This window comes from Gambusia affinis, linkage group LG10, assembly GCF_019740435.1.
Source record: "Gambusia affinis linkage group LG10, SWU_Gaff_1.0, whole genome shotgun sequence".
Taxonomy (NCBI): Eukaryota; Metazoa; Chordata; class Actinopteri; order Cyprinodontiformes; family Poeciliidae; genus Gambusia; species Gambusia affinis.
In genome coordinates, this window is record NC_057877.1 from 17,252,930 (window position 1) to 17,270,479 (window position 17,550).

Genomic DNA, 17,550 nt, shown 5'->3' on the forward strand with positions numbered 1-17,550 from the left:
CCTTGGCCAGAAACTCTTCATTTGATTTCTTTCTTCTTTTTTCAATGTATATTGCTTGTTGAATTAGATAAATAAACACATTTAGAAGACTTTAATTTAGCTGGGTATGTGAAATAACATACGACTGTATTTGTAAATCAAACTTAATTTACAAATTTCTTTGCAAAACCTAGCAGTAAACTGTCCAAAATGCTGATAAAGTGCGATATCATTTGCATACGTCAATATAAGTCGGGGTAAAATCATCTACCGTCACTGCTTTACGGTAATTGGCTGAAAACCTTAACGTGCGGCTGAGTCCCAGGTAACCAAGCCCCTCCTCAGAATAGTGCTGATCCTTCCTGTTTGCTGTTGAGCGTCTCAGCTGCATGGATTAGTTTGTTCGCGGAATGAGCAGAAGTTTGCAGGTGAAATGGATGGAGGTGCCTCGACCGCTGAGGATGAGCTCAGAGGAAGCTCTGATCATTTCATCACCAGCCTCCGTGCCTTTTGGCTTCACTCGGTCGCCAGCTGCGGGTCTCCAGGCGCGGCCCATCTGTGCGTCCCCGCTGGTCTCACATTGCTTTCCGCTGTCCTATTGCTCCTTTCTTACCTCTTGTAAGTACACCGGGGTCCCCTTTCCCATCCGGAGGTTAAAAGAAGCAGAAATGACAATAAAGCCAATGTTACCGTTTCAGGATCGTGTGTAGGAAGTATAAATTAAGAGGAGAATATTCAAAGGAAACCATGATAGTCTTCTACAGTTTTCTGGGTAACCTGTGCAGCACTGTGGGAGCAGTTCTGGCTAGACAGTTTCACCTACAGGTAACATAGTTTTATTTTAAAATACACTTTGAGATGTGATTTAAAATATAAAGTTTTAAGATATCCCTGATGATGTGTGATGTCTGTAGATTTCTATGGCTGCGTTTGCTGCTTTAATGGATGGTGTGCACTGTATCTTGTGCTGCCTTCCGGTGTTCCTGTGTTGGAACTCCAAAACTCGTAAGTTAAAATAAAGTTCTATCGTTTCCAAACAATATGATCTGTTCACAGTATGCAAAAAACAAAGTGCAGCATAGAAGCTCAGGTGTGTAAAGTGTTGGCCTCACGCAGGGCAAACCATGTAGGCAAACCTAAAAGGAAACTTATCAGTAAACCTCCAGATAAACACACAAATGAGTAAATGGAGAATTTGTTTCCAGTCTCCCTTTACTTAAAGAACAATTCTCTGGTGTTCTCCTGCAGAGCGGAGGCTGAGGGCGGTGAAGAGGCGCAGGAGGCAGCATTTTCTGGCTGTGGGTGTGTTGATGGTGGTTGCAGGAGGGTTCCTGAAGTCCAGAGTTGATGAACCTATAACGATTAGATCTGTCAGTGGAAGGAAGCTGCTGCACAGCTCCATTCAAATCTCCAGCTGGAGACTGATGATGGTGAGGTTGGTGTACAGGTTGAATACAAAAGCATGACTAATTCTTCATAATTTTATTTCTTGAACATGTTGGAAAACCACTCATTGTTTTTCTTCTATTTTGGGCTTTAATTTATGCTGGTCTGCTCCATAAAATCCTAACTAAACACATAAAAGTTTGTGATTGTTTAAGAAATGCCAATGAAAAACTCCAGTAAAGAACTGACAGATTTGGAGAGAAGCGCTGTCCTTGGTTTATGTTTTCCAAGAAAACTTCTTAGGGAAACACATTCTTGGTGCACGAGTGGTGTTTTTGCTGTATTATATTTGGTATTTTTAATAGACCTAGGTAAAGCAATGGGGAACAAATTATGTATTTGTTATTTTCTCTGAGTCAAATTAAATTAATACTGTAACTTAAATTCAAAACACTGTTTCATCCTTGGAGTTGAAGAGCCTTTTATGTGAAGCTCAAATGCTAATAATTCTTCTCATAATTCCACAGGACAGCAAAGAAATCCTTGGTTACATTCTGGGCCTGCTGGCCTCTGTCATTGCCTGGACCTCCAGGTTCCCTGCACTCTGCAGAGCAGTAAGAGACAGCACCAGAACGTCACAGAGCCATGTTCCTAAATCTCAGCTTCTTTTATAAACTGTTTTTGTTTCTGTCAGAGGCGAGGACAGAACCTGACCCAGACATTTATTGTCTCTGGGTTTTTGTGCTCCATATCTGGTGCCCTCTACACTGCAGCCATCCTCTTATATGACGTCCGGTTCAGATTTCTTATCAGAGTTATGCCTTGGTTGCTGTCATCGATTGGCTGTGTCATCCTGGACCTGCTTGTATCCTTTTGCGCAAGCACCTTGATACCGTCTGCAATTTTTACATTTACAGAAATTACAATTATAATTGCTCCTTGTGTCATGTTTTGCATGTTTGTTTTAAATATTGACTTTTAACCCAGATATGACAGATTTTAGTGATCCACTGGTGCAAGATAGGAACCAGGCAGAAGACAATGAAACTATCACCAGATATAGAAGGACTTTTAGGCATGAACACTGAACATACTGCTGTCATGAAGCAGCAGAAAAAACAGCAAAAACCTCCATCAGCACAAACAAAAGTAAGTTTGTTTAATTATTTTACACCACATATGTCAGAGTCAAGGCCCGCGGGCCACATCCGGCCCGCGAGAAGATTTTCTACGGCCCCTGGGATGATCTTGATTTATTATTAGAACCGGCCCGCAGTAAGCCGGCACCCCGTCTGAAAATATGCGAGATGCACCCCGTTCGATCCTCTGGCAGCACCCCCGTTCGAAGGCTTGGGCCGGTCCGCTGCACTAGACCAAATGCGTCATTTAAAAAAATCTCAATGACCATTCGATCAGTCCGGCCCTCGGCTTGTAGCTAAATTTTTTATTTGGCCCTCCGTCCATTTGACTTTGACACCCCTGTTTTACACTAATTAGGCTTTTTTTCTTGCTGTAAGAGTTTCTAATTGATTTTGGTGTAAGGGTTATTTGAGTGGGAATAAATAAATCCCATGTTAAATGCAGTCTTAAAGAGTTATCATATCTAACTGAAAAATATAAACATATTTTGTCTATAAACTAGGTTTACTTTCAACAATTTAGATCTTTGTAATTACTCAAGATTAAGAACTACACTCTCATCTTCAGTATTTTGTTGTCACTTATTTACTAATTTCCTGACCAACATGGCAGTGCAGTTTCTTTCAGATGTTTTGCTGTTAGAATCATTAACGTTTTGTCATGTGTCATTAATTTGTTTTTTACACATATTGTGTTAAATATTAAAGTTTTCAGTCTTTTCTTCAACGACAAAGAATGTACAGAAGACGATTGAGATGGGCCAATATATGGACGTCAGTGGTCAAAAGACATCTAAAGTATGTAAATAATGTATTGATCCAGACTCAAAACCATAGCAACACAGATTTAGCTAATCTGATTTAATGTTGATTAAATCAACACTCCTTCTTTACTGTGGGATTTTTATTTTATTTTATTTTCTCAGCTGCTGTCCCTTAAAGATGTGACACTGACTAAAGATGGATTAGACGTCGGACCTCCTCACAGGATGGTGAGAGTTGATGGTCTTTGTTCCTCTGATACATCCTATAGCTCTTCGTCAGACAGCACTGATCTGGAGGTGGGTGAAAATTTGGATCAAAAATAACTTGTATGAACTAACCAATCAAAGCAGACAATTAAGACATGGTTCAGGACAGATATTTCCCCTTTTTTACCCTCATTGTGCATTGTTCACTTAGTAATGTGCCCTGCCAAAATTAAACATGCACCTCAAACCTTTCCACATTTCATGTTGCAACCACAAACTGTATTTTGTCTGAGTTTCACCCAAACTCCATGAATGACCCTGTATTTAACTTCAACCATCTCACCTACAAAAGTCTGACTAAACCCACTGCACGATGCTTTCACCATCATGTGTCCCCCATTCGATAGTGTGTGTCGGGTGATGTTCAGCTGTAGTCTTTTTCCAAACATGATATAATCTTTTGCATGAACTGTAGGCTAAAAGCTTCAGTTTTGGTCTCATCTGGCCAGAGCGCCTTCTCCCAGGTATTCCCCGCTTGCCTTGTAGCAAACAGGACTTCTACTACAAACAGGACTTCTTGACACTGTACCTCGACTATCTTTCAATTTTATGCAGTAAAATATATATAGATTTTGAAAGCTGTGGACCTCTTTTCTGTCTGCTTTGCAGTTTAACACTACCTTATGTTTGTCTGTCACACTAAATAAAAAAAAATATTGAACTTTGCTGTTATGTAGCAAATGTGAAATGTTTAAGGGAAGTAAATATTTGCAAGTCATCATTAAAAAAATAATACAACCATTTAAACATTAGGCAATATAATGCACGTTTTACAATTTACCACTAGGTGGTGACAGCTTGTGGATATTGGAAATATGATGTCTGCTGAATATGGATGAAAGTAATAGTTGTCAGAGTGCTCATGATTTTGTCACCTCAATTAAACCTTATTGTTGACTCAATTCTGAGTAAAACTTTAGCGTAAAAGTTCAAACTTTGATTTTTTAATTTTTTTTTTTTTTTGTACCAATTTATACATCCAGATGTTATCTTCAGTGCTGCTAGATTTCTTTTGCATAATCTTTACAGTGTTTTTGGTCATTTATTTTATTAGAAAAAGATTAGTTTAAGGGGCTCATGAGACTAAGAGATGGTGTGTATCACTCATGCTTTGTTTCTTTGACATGTGACTTTAGAGGAAGTAAGTCAGACGATAATCAAAGTTTCTTGTAAGCAGACATTGGTCAGCATGTTTAAACATGGAACTCCATGGTTGTGGTGAAAAGATCAGTACAGGGTTTGGGTTTTAACTGTACTCTGCAGAGTATCATTATGCCAAAGGGTCAGCTATTGGCAACATGGCAGAAACCAGTCCTGTGTCAGATGGCTGACTTTTATGTAATTTACCATGTCTCTCTTTAAATTGCATAGAGTCTGCAAAGGAAGTGAAATGTCAAGATTTTCATATCAGCTAAATCCCCACAAACAGTGACTCCTTTTTTTTGTCCTTCTGCAGGAATATGTAGGAGGCAGTTTATCCAGAAACAAAGGCAAACTGGGCAAGCACAAACAATTGAGGGTTGATGGTTTTTGCCAAACAGGAAAAACGCAAATAACTTGAATGTTTTTAACCCTCCTGTCGTCCTAAAATAACATTTAGTGGATCTTTTAGTGAAACTCCCCAAAGATCCGCTAACATTTAGTGAATCTTTGGGGAGTTTCAACACAGTGGCGGGTCATTTTGACCCGAGGACAACAGGACGGTTAAGCTTATGTCTTACTTTCAAAAATGGAGGGAGACTTAACAGTGTCCATAATATATTTTTAAGAGTGCTTAATGCATTTCTGCACACACATAGATTCCAGTGCTAGTGGCCTACTGCTGTAGATATCAAGTAAATCTACTTGTTTTTAGGACAAGACATTTAGAAGAAAATATAAAATTGTGTCTTGAAAAGAATCCTGACTGTGTATATATATATATATATATATATATATATATATATATAAAATCCCTTAGCTCTCTGAATAAAATGTACTGGAAGTGGATTCATAGTGGAAGTGCATTCGGAGTACAGCCCTGTTGTTTAAAACTTTCAGCTCCTGGTTAAACTTAACAGAGACGGTTTACTTGGTGATATAATGTAGAAGAAATTTCCATTCAGTTTGACTTTGTGTCTGTTTAATCCTCATGCAAATAAAGTGGAGAGAGAGAGACTGTTTAATTTCATTACAATGCTTTAACATTAAGTTCTATTAAAAAAAAAAAAAAGTGGCGACAACATTTTTTTTTATCGCTCTATAAACCGGTCTGTCGCTACTGCCAGCAGCTTGGTATTTCTATTGTCTTGAATGTTTCGTACACATTTCTGCTGAGTGCTGCGTCTTGGCGGGAGTGAGGCTGGGGGCTTCAATGATGGGTGGAATTGTTTGAGATCTACCATGTGGTCCAATTGTTCTGCTGTAATGAATCTTTGATTAAAGACCACCACTGGGCTGGGTCTGTCTGCTTAGGAAGTGGTACAGAATGGTTGGCTTGTCTATAGGGGGCCTCTGCTACCCCTGCTATTTTGGGAGATGTTTATGGTCTCTTTTCTGATGCCTGCTGTCTGGGAATTTAGCGGTGTGGGAACAATACTTGACCTCCCATGTTGTAGGTGTTCACCTAATACTTTATTTTTTAATGAAATATGATAAACTCCCTATTTAAAGCTTGACAGAAGCAGTTGAGGTTTCAGCTCATTTTCAGAGATTAACTGAAATATATTTAACCTGGAATGATGTGACCATTTTCACACAATGAGATTACATGTTATTTCCCAAATCTTTAAAAATGAAAGGAGCATGAGATTTTAAAAAATAGTCATCCCACAAGAGTTCAAATTAAACCAGCCAGTTTAATTGAGTGCAAGTCTTTAACTGCTTCTTTTTTATAGGGTTTTTTGTAGATAACCATATTATCTAGTTCAGCAATTGGACACAAGTTGGAAAAAGGGGAAATTGTATTTCGATTGTCCCACTGACATGGAATTCATTCCAGATGTTCACAGCAACCCAAGTAATTCAATGAAAGAAATGTAAGTAAACAGGTTTGTTTTAAACTATGCTTAATAAAGTGGAAATGCACAAGGAGTAAATAATGAAAATATAACCACATATCAAAAATGAGGTTTCAAGTGGAAAGCAAAGAAAGTAGCTGATATTTGTTAGAGCTTAGAAAACAACCAAGCTCTGTTAGCTTTCTGCCAGCTGGTTAATCCTAAATTATAGTCTATGAAGAAGTTTCTGCCAGTGTATGGCACAAAAAAACATCTCCCGTTGGGTAAATACAAAGTGCTTTCTCAAGACCTTTTGCAACCTTATTTCTGCCAAATATACTGACAGCAGTAGATATATATACTTCTGTATTCTAATGTTTTAGTGAGCTCGCTCTGAGCCATCGAGGCTTAGTGTTTTCTTTCCACCCGAACTCTCGTTCAAGACACCTGGATCAGATGATGGCTCATTAGCAGGCCTCTGCAGAACGTAGACATGCTGTGGAAGTAGTAACTGCCCTTGAAAACTGACTTTGGACACCACTGGTCTAGGGTCATTTGCACTGAGTTTTGAAAAATATGGAGTTAATACATTATTTGTTTTTTCCATGAAACAATAAGTGATGTACTTAACCAGTAATTGCAAAGCCTACTTTGCAAGCTTACTGCACAAGATTCCACTGTGGGGGCAGGAGACATGTTGAAGCGTATTGAAAATATGCAATAAGAAAATATGAAAATTTGTTGATGGTGTCCTGCAAGCCATAAACAATAAGCCACCTGAAATATCTTGCCTTTCCCTGTGTAATATGAGACCCTTGCGAGAATAAAATATTTGTAACATGGATTAACAGCTATTATGGATGTAAAATCTTCGGTTTGAGTTTTGAAGGAAATTATTAAACAATTGTTGATTGTCTTTGCATTGCTAACCTTTTATAAAATAAAAATCACAATTTTTGTGACTATATTAATGTAAATACAGAAATGTGTCTTAAATAAAACATTATTTTATTTCATGATACTAAAACTTGTGGTTTTGTAACTGAGAGCTTCATGACGAGTTGTCCTGGCTGAGAAGCTTTGTTCCAGTTTTACCTCAGCGATTACATTATAAAGCATTGGATTCCAAGAGTAATGAGTCATGCCTTATTCTTTGGCAACCAAATAATTAAGACTGGCTTTGACTGTTCTCAGGAGACCACCACTTGCTGGAGTGCATTGTGTTGAGTACAAATTTTGGTGAATAGGGGATTATGGAGGTCTGTTTTTCAGAAGGTTGGCTCAGCCTGAGTTCAGGTGAAAGAAACTTTTAATGCTTCGACATCCTAAAACATGTTTCTTCCTCCCAGCTTTGTGGGAAAAGTTTTGGCTTGGTCATTTCAGTTCCAGAATGACTGCATGCCTGTGCACAAAGCAATGTCCGCTTTGACTTAAATGAGCAAGTTTTCCCTGACCTCAACCTCATAAACATCTTTAGGATGAATTGGAGCAGAGACTTCATTCTAATCCTCCTCGCCTCATGGCGGTGTCTGACACCACAAGTGCAATTCTGAAAATAAGGGTTAAAAATTCTCATAAACACATTTCTAAACCTTTTAGAAAGCTTATTCAGAAAAAGGTTAGTAGGGTGATGACTTTATGTATTTTTATTTTCCTTAATATACACAATACTCTTTTGTCTTTTAGTGACAACCATTATGACCAACAAAATGGATATGTGATGTCTTTTTGAGAATATTTTTTTTAGAATATATATATATTTCTGTTATGGCTAAAGAAAACTTCTACTAAAATACAAAAAAAAATCAGGCTATGGTTTTTATACGGTTAAAATTCATTTTCAAAAAGGACAAGATTGAGGCAAAAACAGTTATGTGTATGTAGACACAATGCAGGATTGCCTATTTGGGATGAGTCATATTATTCCTGAATGAATTTCAAACATATTCCTCTGAAAATGGGCAGATATTAAACTGGGAAAAGCAGGACAAAATGCACAGAGACCTTCAGTGAACCTGAATAAGTATTTAACAAAACCAGTATAAAAGATTACAAGAATGCCTGTCTTACTGGGAGCGAAGTCTGATAAATCCTTGGCAAAGTTAAACGACATGGTGCAAAATTATTCTGTTATTTGTTATGTAAGAAGATATTCTATACACTGTATTGGCGTGTCATGATTGCCAAAAGGTTCAACCAAAGAACTGCAGTTACTTATTACACTGCATTTTAACTTGGAGGAACATTACATAACACAACCCTTCTCCTGTAATTCTCTGTTTTCCAGTGGGACTTTGAAGCTGCAATTGCACAGTGGAGTAAACCAGCAGCAGAACCACAGGAGGGGGACAAGTTCCTGCTCCAAGACTGGCCAACAAACCCCAAACCCTTCAGTGTCTGCATTTGCTCGATGGCTGGACTCCCGCAGAAGAGTCAGTGTTCTGCAAATGAGAGCAGCTCTGCTGTGAGCTGAACTTCCGTGCAGGCACATCTGATATAACTGGTTTGGAATTATTAAAAACAAAAGCAACTACGGTATTGACAGTTTTATGATTCAGTACGACTTGGAAAGCAACTTCACATGACCTGTTTTGAGATGCGATACAAACAAGTTCTGTCATTTCATAGACCTTTCTGTGTTTGTTCTTGGGCCCATTCATAAACACACAGGTTCATCCTGGAAAGCTGAACTTCAGTAATTTGATCCAAGTATCAAAATTAGAAGTATTACAAACAGAGGGATGTATTTCAACGGTCTATTTCCCTTATTTTTAATTGTGGTTTGAGCTCCTGAGAACTTTAATCTTCTTTGAAGGATTACAGAGAACACCACCCCAATAAATAATATCTCTCCCCCCTACCGCAGTGTAAGGTTATTGGGTCACATCCTGTATTTTGCTATTCATCCGGGTTATCAGGGCTGGACTGGAGAAAAGAGCAGATAAGGACAAGACTGGAAGGCCAGAGTTTGTTCGTCCTCTCCATTATTCATCCGCCCTTTCTGTCTGTCTCCAGGCTCAGAAGCTTTCTAAAAGACGAGAAAACAACATACTTGGTCATTTATAACTGAGGGGACTTTATTAAGAGCTGATAACTACACAATACAAAGAGCAGTGAAAAGGTAGGAACCACACATAACCCCTCCCTGTTACATTTCTGACAGTAACTTATCTGTATTAGGAAAAAATAACTAATTAGACATAACAAAGTAATTGCTGATATCAGCAGTAGATACTATTGTAACCCAACACCTTGTTCTTCTCAAAAACATGACCCAGAAGGTGAACTGGGTGAAAAATCTATATTGAGGATTATTGGATGTCCATAAATAATTGAAACACTGCTTTAAGATCTACTTAGGAGTTTAATAGTTTTTTTCTGGGTGATTTTAACTAGATCAAAACATAGATTGGACCTCAAAGGAGTGAGATCCCACATCAAAATCAATAGACATTCCTCAATCTCCGGACCTCATCTCAGAGATGGGGCTAAAACAAAAAAAAAATGGAGAAGGATCTGGATTAACACATTCTAAGGAGCAGCTGGGAGCAGGCCTCTCTGTTTTTCTTGGCCCGTGCGTCACTGTTCATCCAACTGAGGAGGACGTGGAAGATGCAGAGCTCATTTGACCCTGCCGGACATTTTGTTCACCTTGCATGTTGGCTGGGAGAGGAGGAGGGCGTTGGGAAGATGTTCATAACTCACACCATTCCTGGGAAAAAATCCACCTTGAGCAAATCAGAAACAAAGTACTCATGAATCAATACTTAGCTGTTGCTGAATAACTCGGAATGCAGTTATATAATGGTGAGTTGCTTTAAGACTTTGGTCAAAAACGTTGAAAATGAAAATCTGATGCAAAGTTAAATAGTGACTCTGGAAGATTTTAAATTAAAATGTCTCTGGCCTTGATCTCTTATGTAAGAATTTAGACTATTTTATGTTCAGCAATCACAAAAAACATGCACAAGTAAAAATCTGAAAAAGTGGGTGCATTTGTATTTAGCTCCCTTTAGTCTCATATGTGTAGAAATAATTCAGTGCATTCAATTGTCTTCAGAAATCACCTTCTAATTAAAGAATGCCAACTTGTGTGTATTTTAGTCTAAAAAGTCCTGTGAATGACTTAGAGGTTTGCCAGAAAATGATGAACACTTTCTGGTTTTCTTTAGCACATCCAGAAAAGTGAGTTAGAGTTGGTGAGAAGCTGGATGGAGCACAATTCATACCAATCCAAGAAAGAAAATCTACTGAAAGACTAGGTTGAGGACCACTTTCCAGCAAGTCCACACCATGTATTGCTGCTAGATGTGCAACATTTAGATCAAAGCACAATCCATGTGTTAGAATGGCCAGTCAAAGTTTCTTCAGAAATCCTTACTTGAAATTTAATAATTACAAAGCTATTTTACCAAGAAGAATGAGGAAAAAGTTCAGTCCCTAAATGTGCAAAGCTAGTAGACTTAGCCCAAGGGTGGTTCTAGAAAAAACAAAAAACAAATACACGCCGCACTTTTCAGATCTTTATTTGTAAAACGTTTGAAAACCACAAATCCTTCGTACACTTTACAGTTCTTCCTTTTCATGCATTGATTCGAGCTGATCTACACATAAAACGAGAAGCGTTACAAAATAAAAAGACAACAATCTAAATTGAATTGCTATTTTTTGCGCATATTTGCATTAGAGTCGCAAATAAAGCTTCGTTAGTTTATTTTTTTCCAACAACAATGTTGAAATGCTACGCATAATTTTCTCCTTTTTATCCAGTATTGTAACGCATGTTACAGTGAATGAATGATCCCCCTGTTTCGACTGTACTAATATTTACTTTCGGTCGCTGATTGCGTGGTTATGCGTGATGTCAGGATATGTCACTTCCTGCAGTCACGCAGCCAGTTCAGTCCAGTTCGCCGTTGCTGTAGTAAAGAGCTTGGATCTATCTGAGAGCTGTCAACACACGGCGCGGCTATCTTCCTCCACTCCGGCTGGCTTTCTGCTGCTGTGGAAACATTCTTCTATTAAACTCGGACCGCTTCACGTTTCAGCAACGGTTTCCTCCAGATAACAGATACTCTCCTCTCACTATGACACGAAGGTGATCTTCAGAGTTTCCAGGTGGTTCTGGGTAAGTGTGTTAATCTGAAATATGTTCGCGGGTTGCCTTCTGCATTACCACCATGTGTTATTTTCTCCGAACCGCAGCTAAGGCTAAAGCGGCAATGTTAGCTCATCGATGAGTGTTCAGGTGTCTGTCTCATCCCCTTGGTTTGGTTGATGAAGAGCATGTGTTACTGAAACGGTATTTCATTTATGAGAGAATGAAACTGAGAAGTAATAAAAGCATGGAAGACACATGGACCAAGTAGAGGGCTAACATCTTAGCTTGGCTAGCATTAGCCAGCTAGCACGGTGTCTTCCAGTTCAGTGAGTCTCAAAGTTGATATCAGGACCCCAATGTTGGCCATAAAACGCCAAGTTGGGATCTTAAAATCCCACCCAAATTTAATTTGACCGATAAAAAGCTAACATTTGAGCTTATTTTTTGTTGTAAATGTAATTAGGTATTTTAGTAAACAACTTAAAAGAACTTTAAAGCTTCTGAATGTTAATAACAACATGTAAATTGGTTAAAATGAAGAAAATGACAGCCGTTCTGAAACTCGGAAATTTCTGATGATTTCAGTCTTTATAAAATTGTTCTACAAATTTGTGACCCAAATTAGAATATTAGGCTAGTTTATTGCCGCTTTTCTTTTAGAGCTGTAATGGATAAATGCTCAGCAGCTTTCTTTTAATATTAAAACGCTTTTTGAAGGATGTAAAATATCAGTGAGTAGGATCAATATTAATCAGTTCAATTTTAATACTTGACTTGAAAAGCAGAAATATAACAATAGTAATAGGGTGCTTATGACATGGACACCAGCTTTTTCTGGAGTCAGAAATATATTTGCTGACACATTTAGTATTTTTATTTTGCTGAATTTGATTTTGACCACATTATGAAAGCGATTGTTAGGTTATTTTAAAAAGTTCTTCTCATGTCAACCCTTTATCAGCCATCAGGCTTTTTTTCCTTCCTTGTTTTTTTTTTATTGAAGGAATGTTATGGGGTTCAAAAATAACTAATCCAGTGATTAAAAGGTGGATGGCAGCTTTAATTGAATTTCTGATTGCAACATATCTGTTGTAAGATATTGAAGCATTGTAGAGCTTTAGGTCCTTTTGTATTTTTAGATTTGTAAGAAATACTAGCAAATATTTTTTTTAAATTGTTGGAAGAAAAAGGCTTTTAAATGTCATCGGGATCATGTAAGAATGTCGTGTTTTAAACTCAGTCCGAACCTTGCATAGGAATGCCTCTGAAAGGCACTAAATGAAGATGTCAGTTTTTCTTGGAGCTTCAAAGCATGTGTGATTAGAGGATCATGTTCTACAGGAATTTAAGATAAAAGGTTTTTGAATGGAGGAAAAACATCTAGTCTACCACAGTGGGGATGGAGCTGCCAGGTTGTGAAATCACAAGTCCAGTGATTGAAACAAAGATACCAGCCACTTATCATATCTGTTATGGCAGATTTAAACGGTGTCCATAAATGAACAAAACCAGTATTGCAGTTCAATTGGATCTCTGTATTGCCCTTGTTCACTTGGCTTATTGACAGTACTTGTTTAGCTGAAGTTTTGAGTCTCTCCTGTTCTTACTTTGTGGGTCAGATGTTTACAAGTTTTGGAACCACTGTTCAAATTTATTCTGAGACAGGTTTCTACCTCATAGTGGTTTGTGGTAATGATTCACTGCCAACATGCACCTGCCTGGTGTCATGCTACATATTTATAAAGGGAGTAAATAGAGAATAAAACTTGATAAATTTGTTTCTTAAAACCATTTAGAACTTTGATTCCACTAAGTGGCCTAAGTGGACTTGATTCACTAAGTCCACTTAGGCTGGTCCATTATGGAAAAACATTGTAAACACCATTATTTTGGTTAATAATCACAATTATTTTAGATGCTTAATAATTGATGAAGTGATTACTGAAAATAAGAAACATCTAAACTTCTAATAAAAAGGACCAAGTTATTCTGAGAGATTTGCTCTCATTTTAGTGCAGCTACTGACATATTCGATATATTACTTGAAAATGGTCTCAAAATAACTGAACCACCCTGTATTGCAATAATAAAAGATTAAATGGGACAATTGTGAAAAGGATTCTTTCACTGCCAGTCTATGGACCATCACAGTTACAAAGGACTGCTTGACTGTAACATCAAAAATATTAAAAATGTATTTTTACTGCAACATCACTGTAAAAATATACATATTTCGGGGTACTGCCTGAACTAAAATGAGCGTTAACTGATTGTTTGCTGCTACGATGCACTCAGCCACTATATTTGTAATAAATTTGTTTTCTTTAGTGCAGCACAAACAGATTTAGAAGATTAGCTGGTAGTTAGGTGATTTTAGTCATTAAAAATACTTCATCTAAGTTGTTTCAGTTCCAAAACAGGTGTGGGCCATAAACAGCTTGAAATTGAAATAATAGTGTTTTTTTTCTCAGTAGCTGGAGTCTTATGTTTGCAACGAACCCATAACAGATTAGCCTTTGCTTGTTGATCGCAAATCAGTGTTATTGCAACATTTATCAACATTATTGCTTGTTTTCTAATATCCTGCATCTCAACTGTAATACATTTGGCTACTTATTTGATTATTTGTCACAAAAGGCAAGCAACACTGAAAGATGACTATACCATTTTAATTAACTGTTTATTAAAAATTGCTACAAACATGTTTATATAGAAATACAATAAATTAAAAAAATGTCAGACAAAATTCTGTTTAAAAATTTGAATTTCCCCTCATTTTTACTTTGTACCTCTTTATAGATCCAGTTAGTAGGTTTGTTGTTTCCTTGTCCTGATTGTTCTTAGATTCAGATATACATTGTTGTTTTACCTCTGATAGGTTATTGTTACTGCAACATCTACATTTATTAATTTTTTTTATTGTATTTTTTTTTTCCAGTACCTTTCATGTCTCTGAAGTCTTTTGACAATTTAGAAACCAGATATTACACCCTTGCTGCCTCTAATTACATAAATACAATTTATCTCAAGTTGTGCCTGCACAGCAGTAGGTAAGATGTCTTCCTAAGGATATTTAAACTTCTCATATTTCACATAGTGTATCCTGTGGTCTTTCTGAACACTGTCTGCTACAACATAGTTTTTATTATCTTATCTGAAATAGAGACAGATTAAGATTAAAAGGCTGAAATTACTTTTTTTTTTTAACACTTGATCTAGTTTCTTGTGAGAGCTGTCATATTTTCACAAGAGGCATTTGGAAACAGTTTTCTCAGTTTAACAATTGTGGCATCGATATGCCTCTGGCCTTTTGGCCAACGCTTTAAGACTTTTCTCAGTTGAGCTCAAACATATCAGCCTGTGAGGGAAGATCTGCCAGGTGGATTCAGAGTAGAGATGAGAAATATCCTGACATGACAGAAGCCCTCTTGACAACCTGGCAGTTTTTGATGTGGGAGCCCCAGAGCAGGGTGATAGAACAACACATCTTTCTGGAGCTGGTATCACAGTTTGCCTCCACAGGACAACCCAGAGGGCCTCATCAGTGAAAGTAAAAACACATTCAATAAAAACTCAAACAGCTGCAAAAAGTAACAGCTCTGTATAAAGATAACTCCAGGGTTGTAAAAGAGTTTTATGGCTTTGTGTAGCCTGATGTTTAAAAGTTGCAGACTTTTTACTCTGAAAGTTTGCAGGCAGACTGAGATTCAAACTCAATACCATCCTCACTCGCTAATTGTTTTAATAAAGCTCATTTTTGCTTGATGTTGGCAATTGTCCCTTTAGTATTTTTTTTTTGCTATGTGCCACCTCTTTTGGAACCTTCTGCTTCTTACTAGTTTCTGCGCTAAAGGAGTGATATTTACATCACTGCAGGGATGGACCAGCCACTGGTATCAAGTAATACAGAGCTATTTAAAAGTTGGTCTCCCTAAAAAGTAAAAAAAAAAAAAAATTCCTTACACTGTTCCCTAGGGTTTAAAATACATTAAATAACTAGTTCAGTGTTGCCCATCCCTGCATACTGCCTGTCAGCTGGCTGTATAAACTACATCAGCAACTGCAACCTGTGATTCCAGAGCAGAGAGCGGCTCTTTGAACCTTCCATAATGGCTCTTCAGAACTTTGACTAATAAATGCTACAACATATGTTTAATAGTGTTTTTAAATATAACTGTGAAAATCAGTGCACACTGTAGCAGATTTTCTGTTTTTGTTTTCAATTAATACTTGCATTAAATTTTCACAAGAGTATGACACTAAAATTACCAGTAATATTTTTTAGATTTATTTTTCTTGTTGTTAGGTTGAAAACGATGCACTTTATTTTTAGATAATTTTCCACAAATGCCAACATGCAAGAAAATGTTGGTAGTTTGTTTTCTTTATTTTAAGCCCTAAAAGTAGTAAAAATGGCGTTTCTTTGCAAATGACAAAGAAACGATGTTTATAAAAAATTGCAAGTCGATTAACATTTGGGGCTTCATATGAGTCCTGAGACTTTATTGCATATTTTTGAAGTTGAGGTAACCTTTTTATTTCTTAAAGCAGTTAACAAGTTTTACCAACTAGTAATCATTCTTTGCAGTCCGTATTTGTTTTTAGATTTTTGCTTTACTGATATTTCCCACTGCAGTGCATCCGTTATCTTACTGAAGGGGAAAAGCCTACTCTTTGTCTGCACCCACCCAGCAGCGTAGAGGAAAAAGATAGGATAGTAGTCAAGTACTTAGCAGTGAAGTTACAGGGATGTTTTGCAGGTGCAAATCTGTTTGCACCTCATAGATCTCTGCATTCAGTAACTGTTCTCTGGCAGAGGAACAAGGCCAGATATCTGACAAACTTTATTTTCAGACCTTTCAAACAGTGTCTTATTTAGATTAATGATTATTTTCTGGTTGTTGAATGCTAAAACCTCCAGACATTTTAGTAAGCTTTGGTTATAGACTTGGCACCTCTCACTCAAGATCGGCTTTCATCAGGAAACCCCTTTTTTAAAAAATCAAAACATGTTTAATCTTTCACAGAGTGGGAAAAGCAGATTTTTACAGATCGTCCAGCACTTTCTCTGTTAATCCAAAAGCATGTGGTCAGACTTAAAGGTTTTGATCAGTGGGATTAAAATTTTTTCCCAAACCGTTCCCTTCAGTTTTTTTCTCAAGGTGTCAAATTTTGAGACGTTAACATTCTCCCTTTAATGTTTGAAAACCATTAATTAAAATCCCTATTTTGGAATAAAAAAAAAAAAGTGTGCTGCTTCATTAAGGGACATGTGTGAGTTTCTTTTCAGCTTCTTACTGCATGAGCTTCAAAGTAAACTCTTTATTATGTGTTTGCAAAAGTAGGTTTTGTTGCATTTCATAAACAAATGCACTGTTTAGTATTAACTCTAGGGGATATTGTGTATATATATATATATATATATATTGTTTACTTTCGAAAAGTAATGTTTTTTTTTGTTAATTGGAGAAAAATCCCATCAGTCTATTGTTTCTGTTTAAGCCGTTAGAGTTTCTCAGTAGCCAATGGTAAAAAGGCAGATGATCAGAAACTTTTAAGGAAGTTCAGAGGCAACAGAGATGAAAATCACAACCTCACTGGTTCATGGAGGTAAACAAAGCTTGGCTGCAATAGTCTATGAGCGAGATGGGAAGCGATAAAGAAAGCACATTGAGTGCAGAGTATGATGGCAACAAAACACTTTCCTCCAAATGCTTCCATGAATTATAGACCTCTGTCATTGGTTAAAGTAACTCATTGTTTACTTTTTCCCTTTTTTGTCTTTAAGTTAAAGGAAAGGAGAATATACTTGGTCTTTAATGACCAGATATATTGCTGACAATATGGTGGTGGGCATTTGTTGATTTAAAGATCAGGGTAATGACATCACAGTCTTTGCTAATTAATTGTTTTTATTGATTTAATCTCATCTTTTG

General features: G+C 37.1%; 2 protein-coding genes across 6 annotated transcripts in view; both read left to right on the forward strand.

Moving 5' to 3' along the window:
* Window positions 1-274: 274 nt before the first annotated feature.
* tmem44 (transmembrane protein 44) lies at window positions 275-9,373 on the forward strand. 3 transcript variants are annotated; one of them, XM_044129607.1, is made up of 10 exons: window positions 275-597; window positions 678-804; window positions 894-984; window positions 1,228-1,409; window positions 1,893-1,979; window positions 2,060-2,230; window positions 2,362-2,514; window positions 3,213-3,302; window positions 3,431-3,565; window positions 8,801-9,373. In XM_044129607.1, the coding sequence occupies exons 1-10, from the start codon at window positions 413-415 to the stop codon at window positions 8,984-8,986; spliced, it is 1,407 nt and encodes a 468-aa protein (XP_043985542.1). In that variant the 5' UTR covers window positions 275-412; the 3' UTR covers window positions 8,987-9,373. The 3 variants fall into 3 exon arrangements, with proteins under 3 accessions (XP_043985542.1, XP_043985544.1, XP_043985543.1); XM_044129609.1 differs by having other exon boundaries at window positions 3,431-3,496; XM_044129608.1 differs by having other exon boundaries at window positions 3,240-3,302.
* Window positions 9,374-11,393: 2,020 nt separating this feature from the next.
* The window catches only part of atp13a3 (ATPase 13A3), a 30,784-nt gene continuing 24,627 nt past the window's right edge, over window positions 11,394-17,550 (forward strand). For 2 of the 3 annotated variants that reach the window (XM_044129610.1, XM_044129612.1), the window contains exon 1: window positions 11,394-11,641. The gene's annotated coding sequence lies outside the window, so the exon portion shown is untranslated. Of the gene's footprint in view, window positions 11,642-17,142; window positions 17,225-17,550 lie in introns of those variants that run through there. The other variant, XM_044129611.1, reaches the window with a different exon arrangement.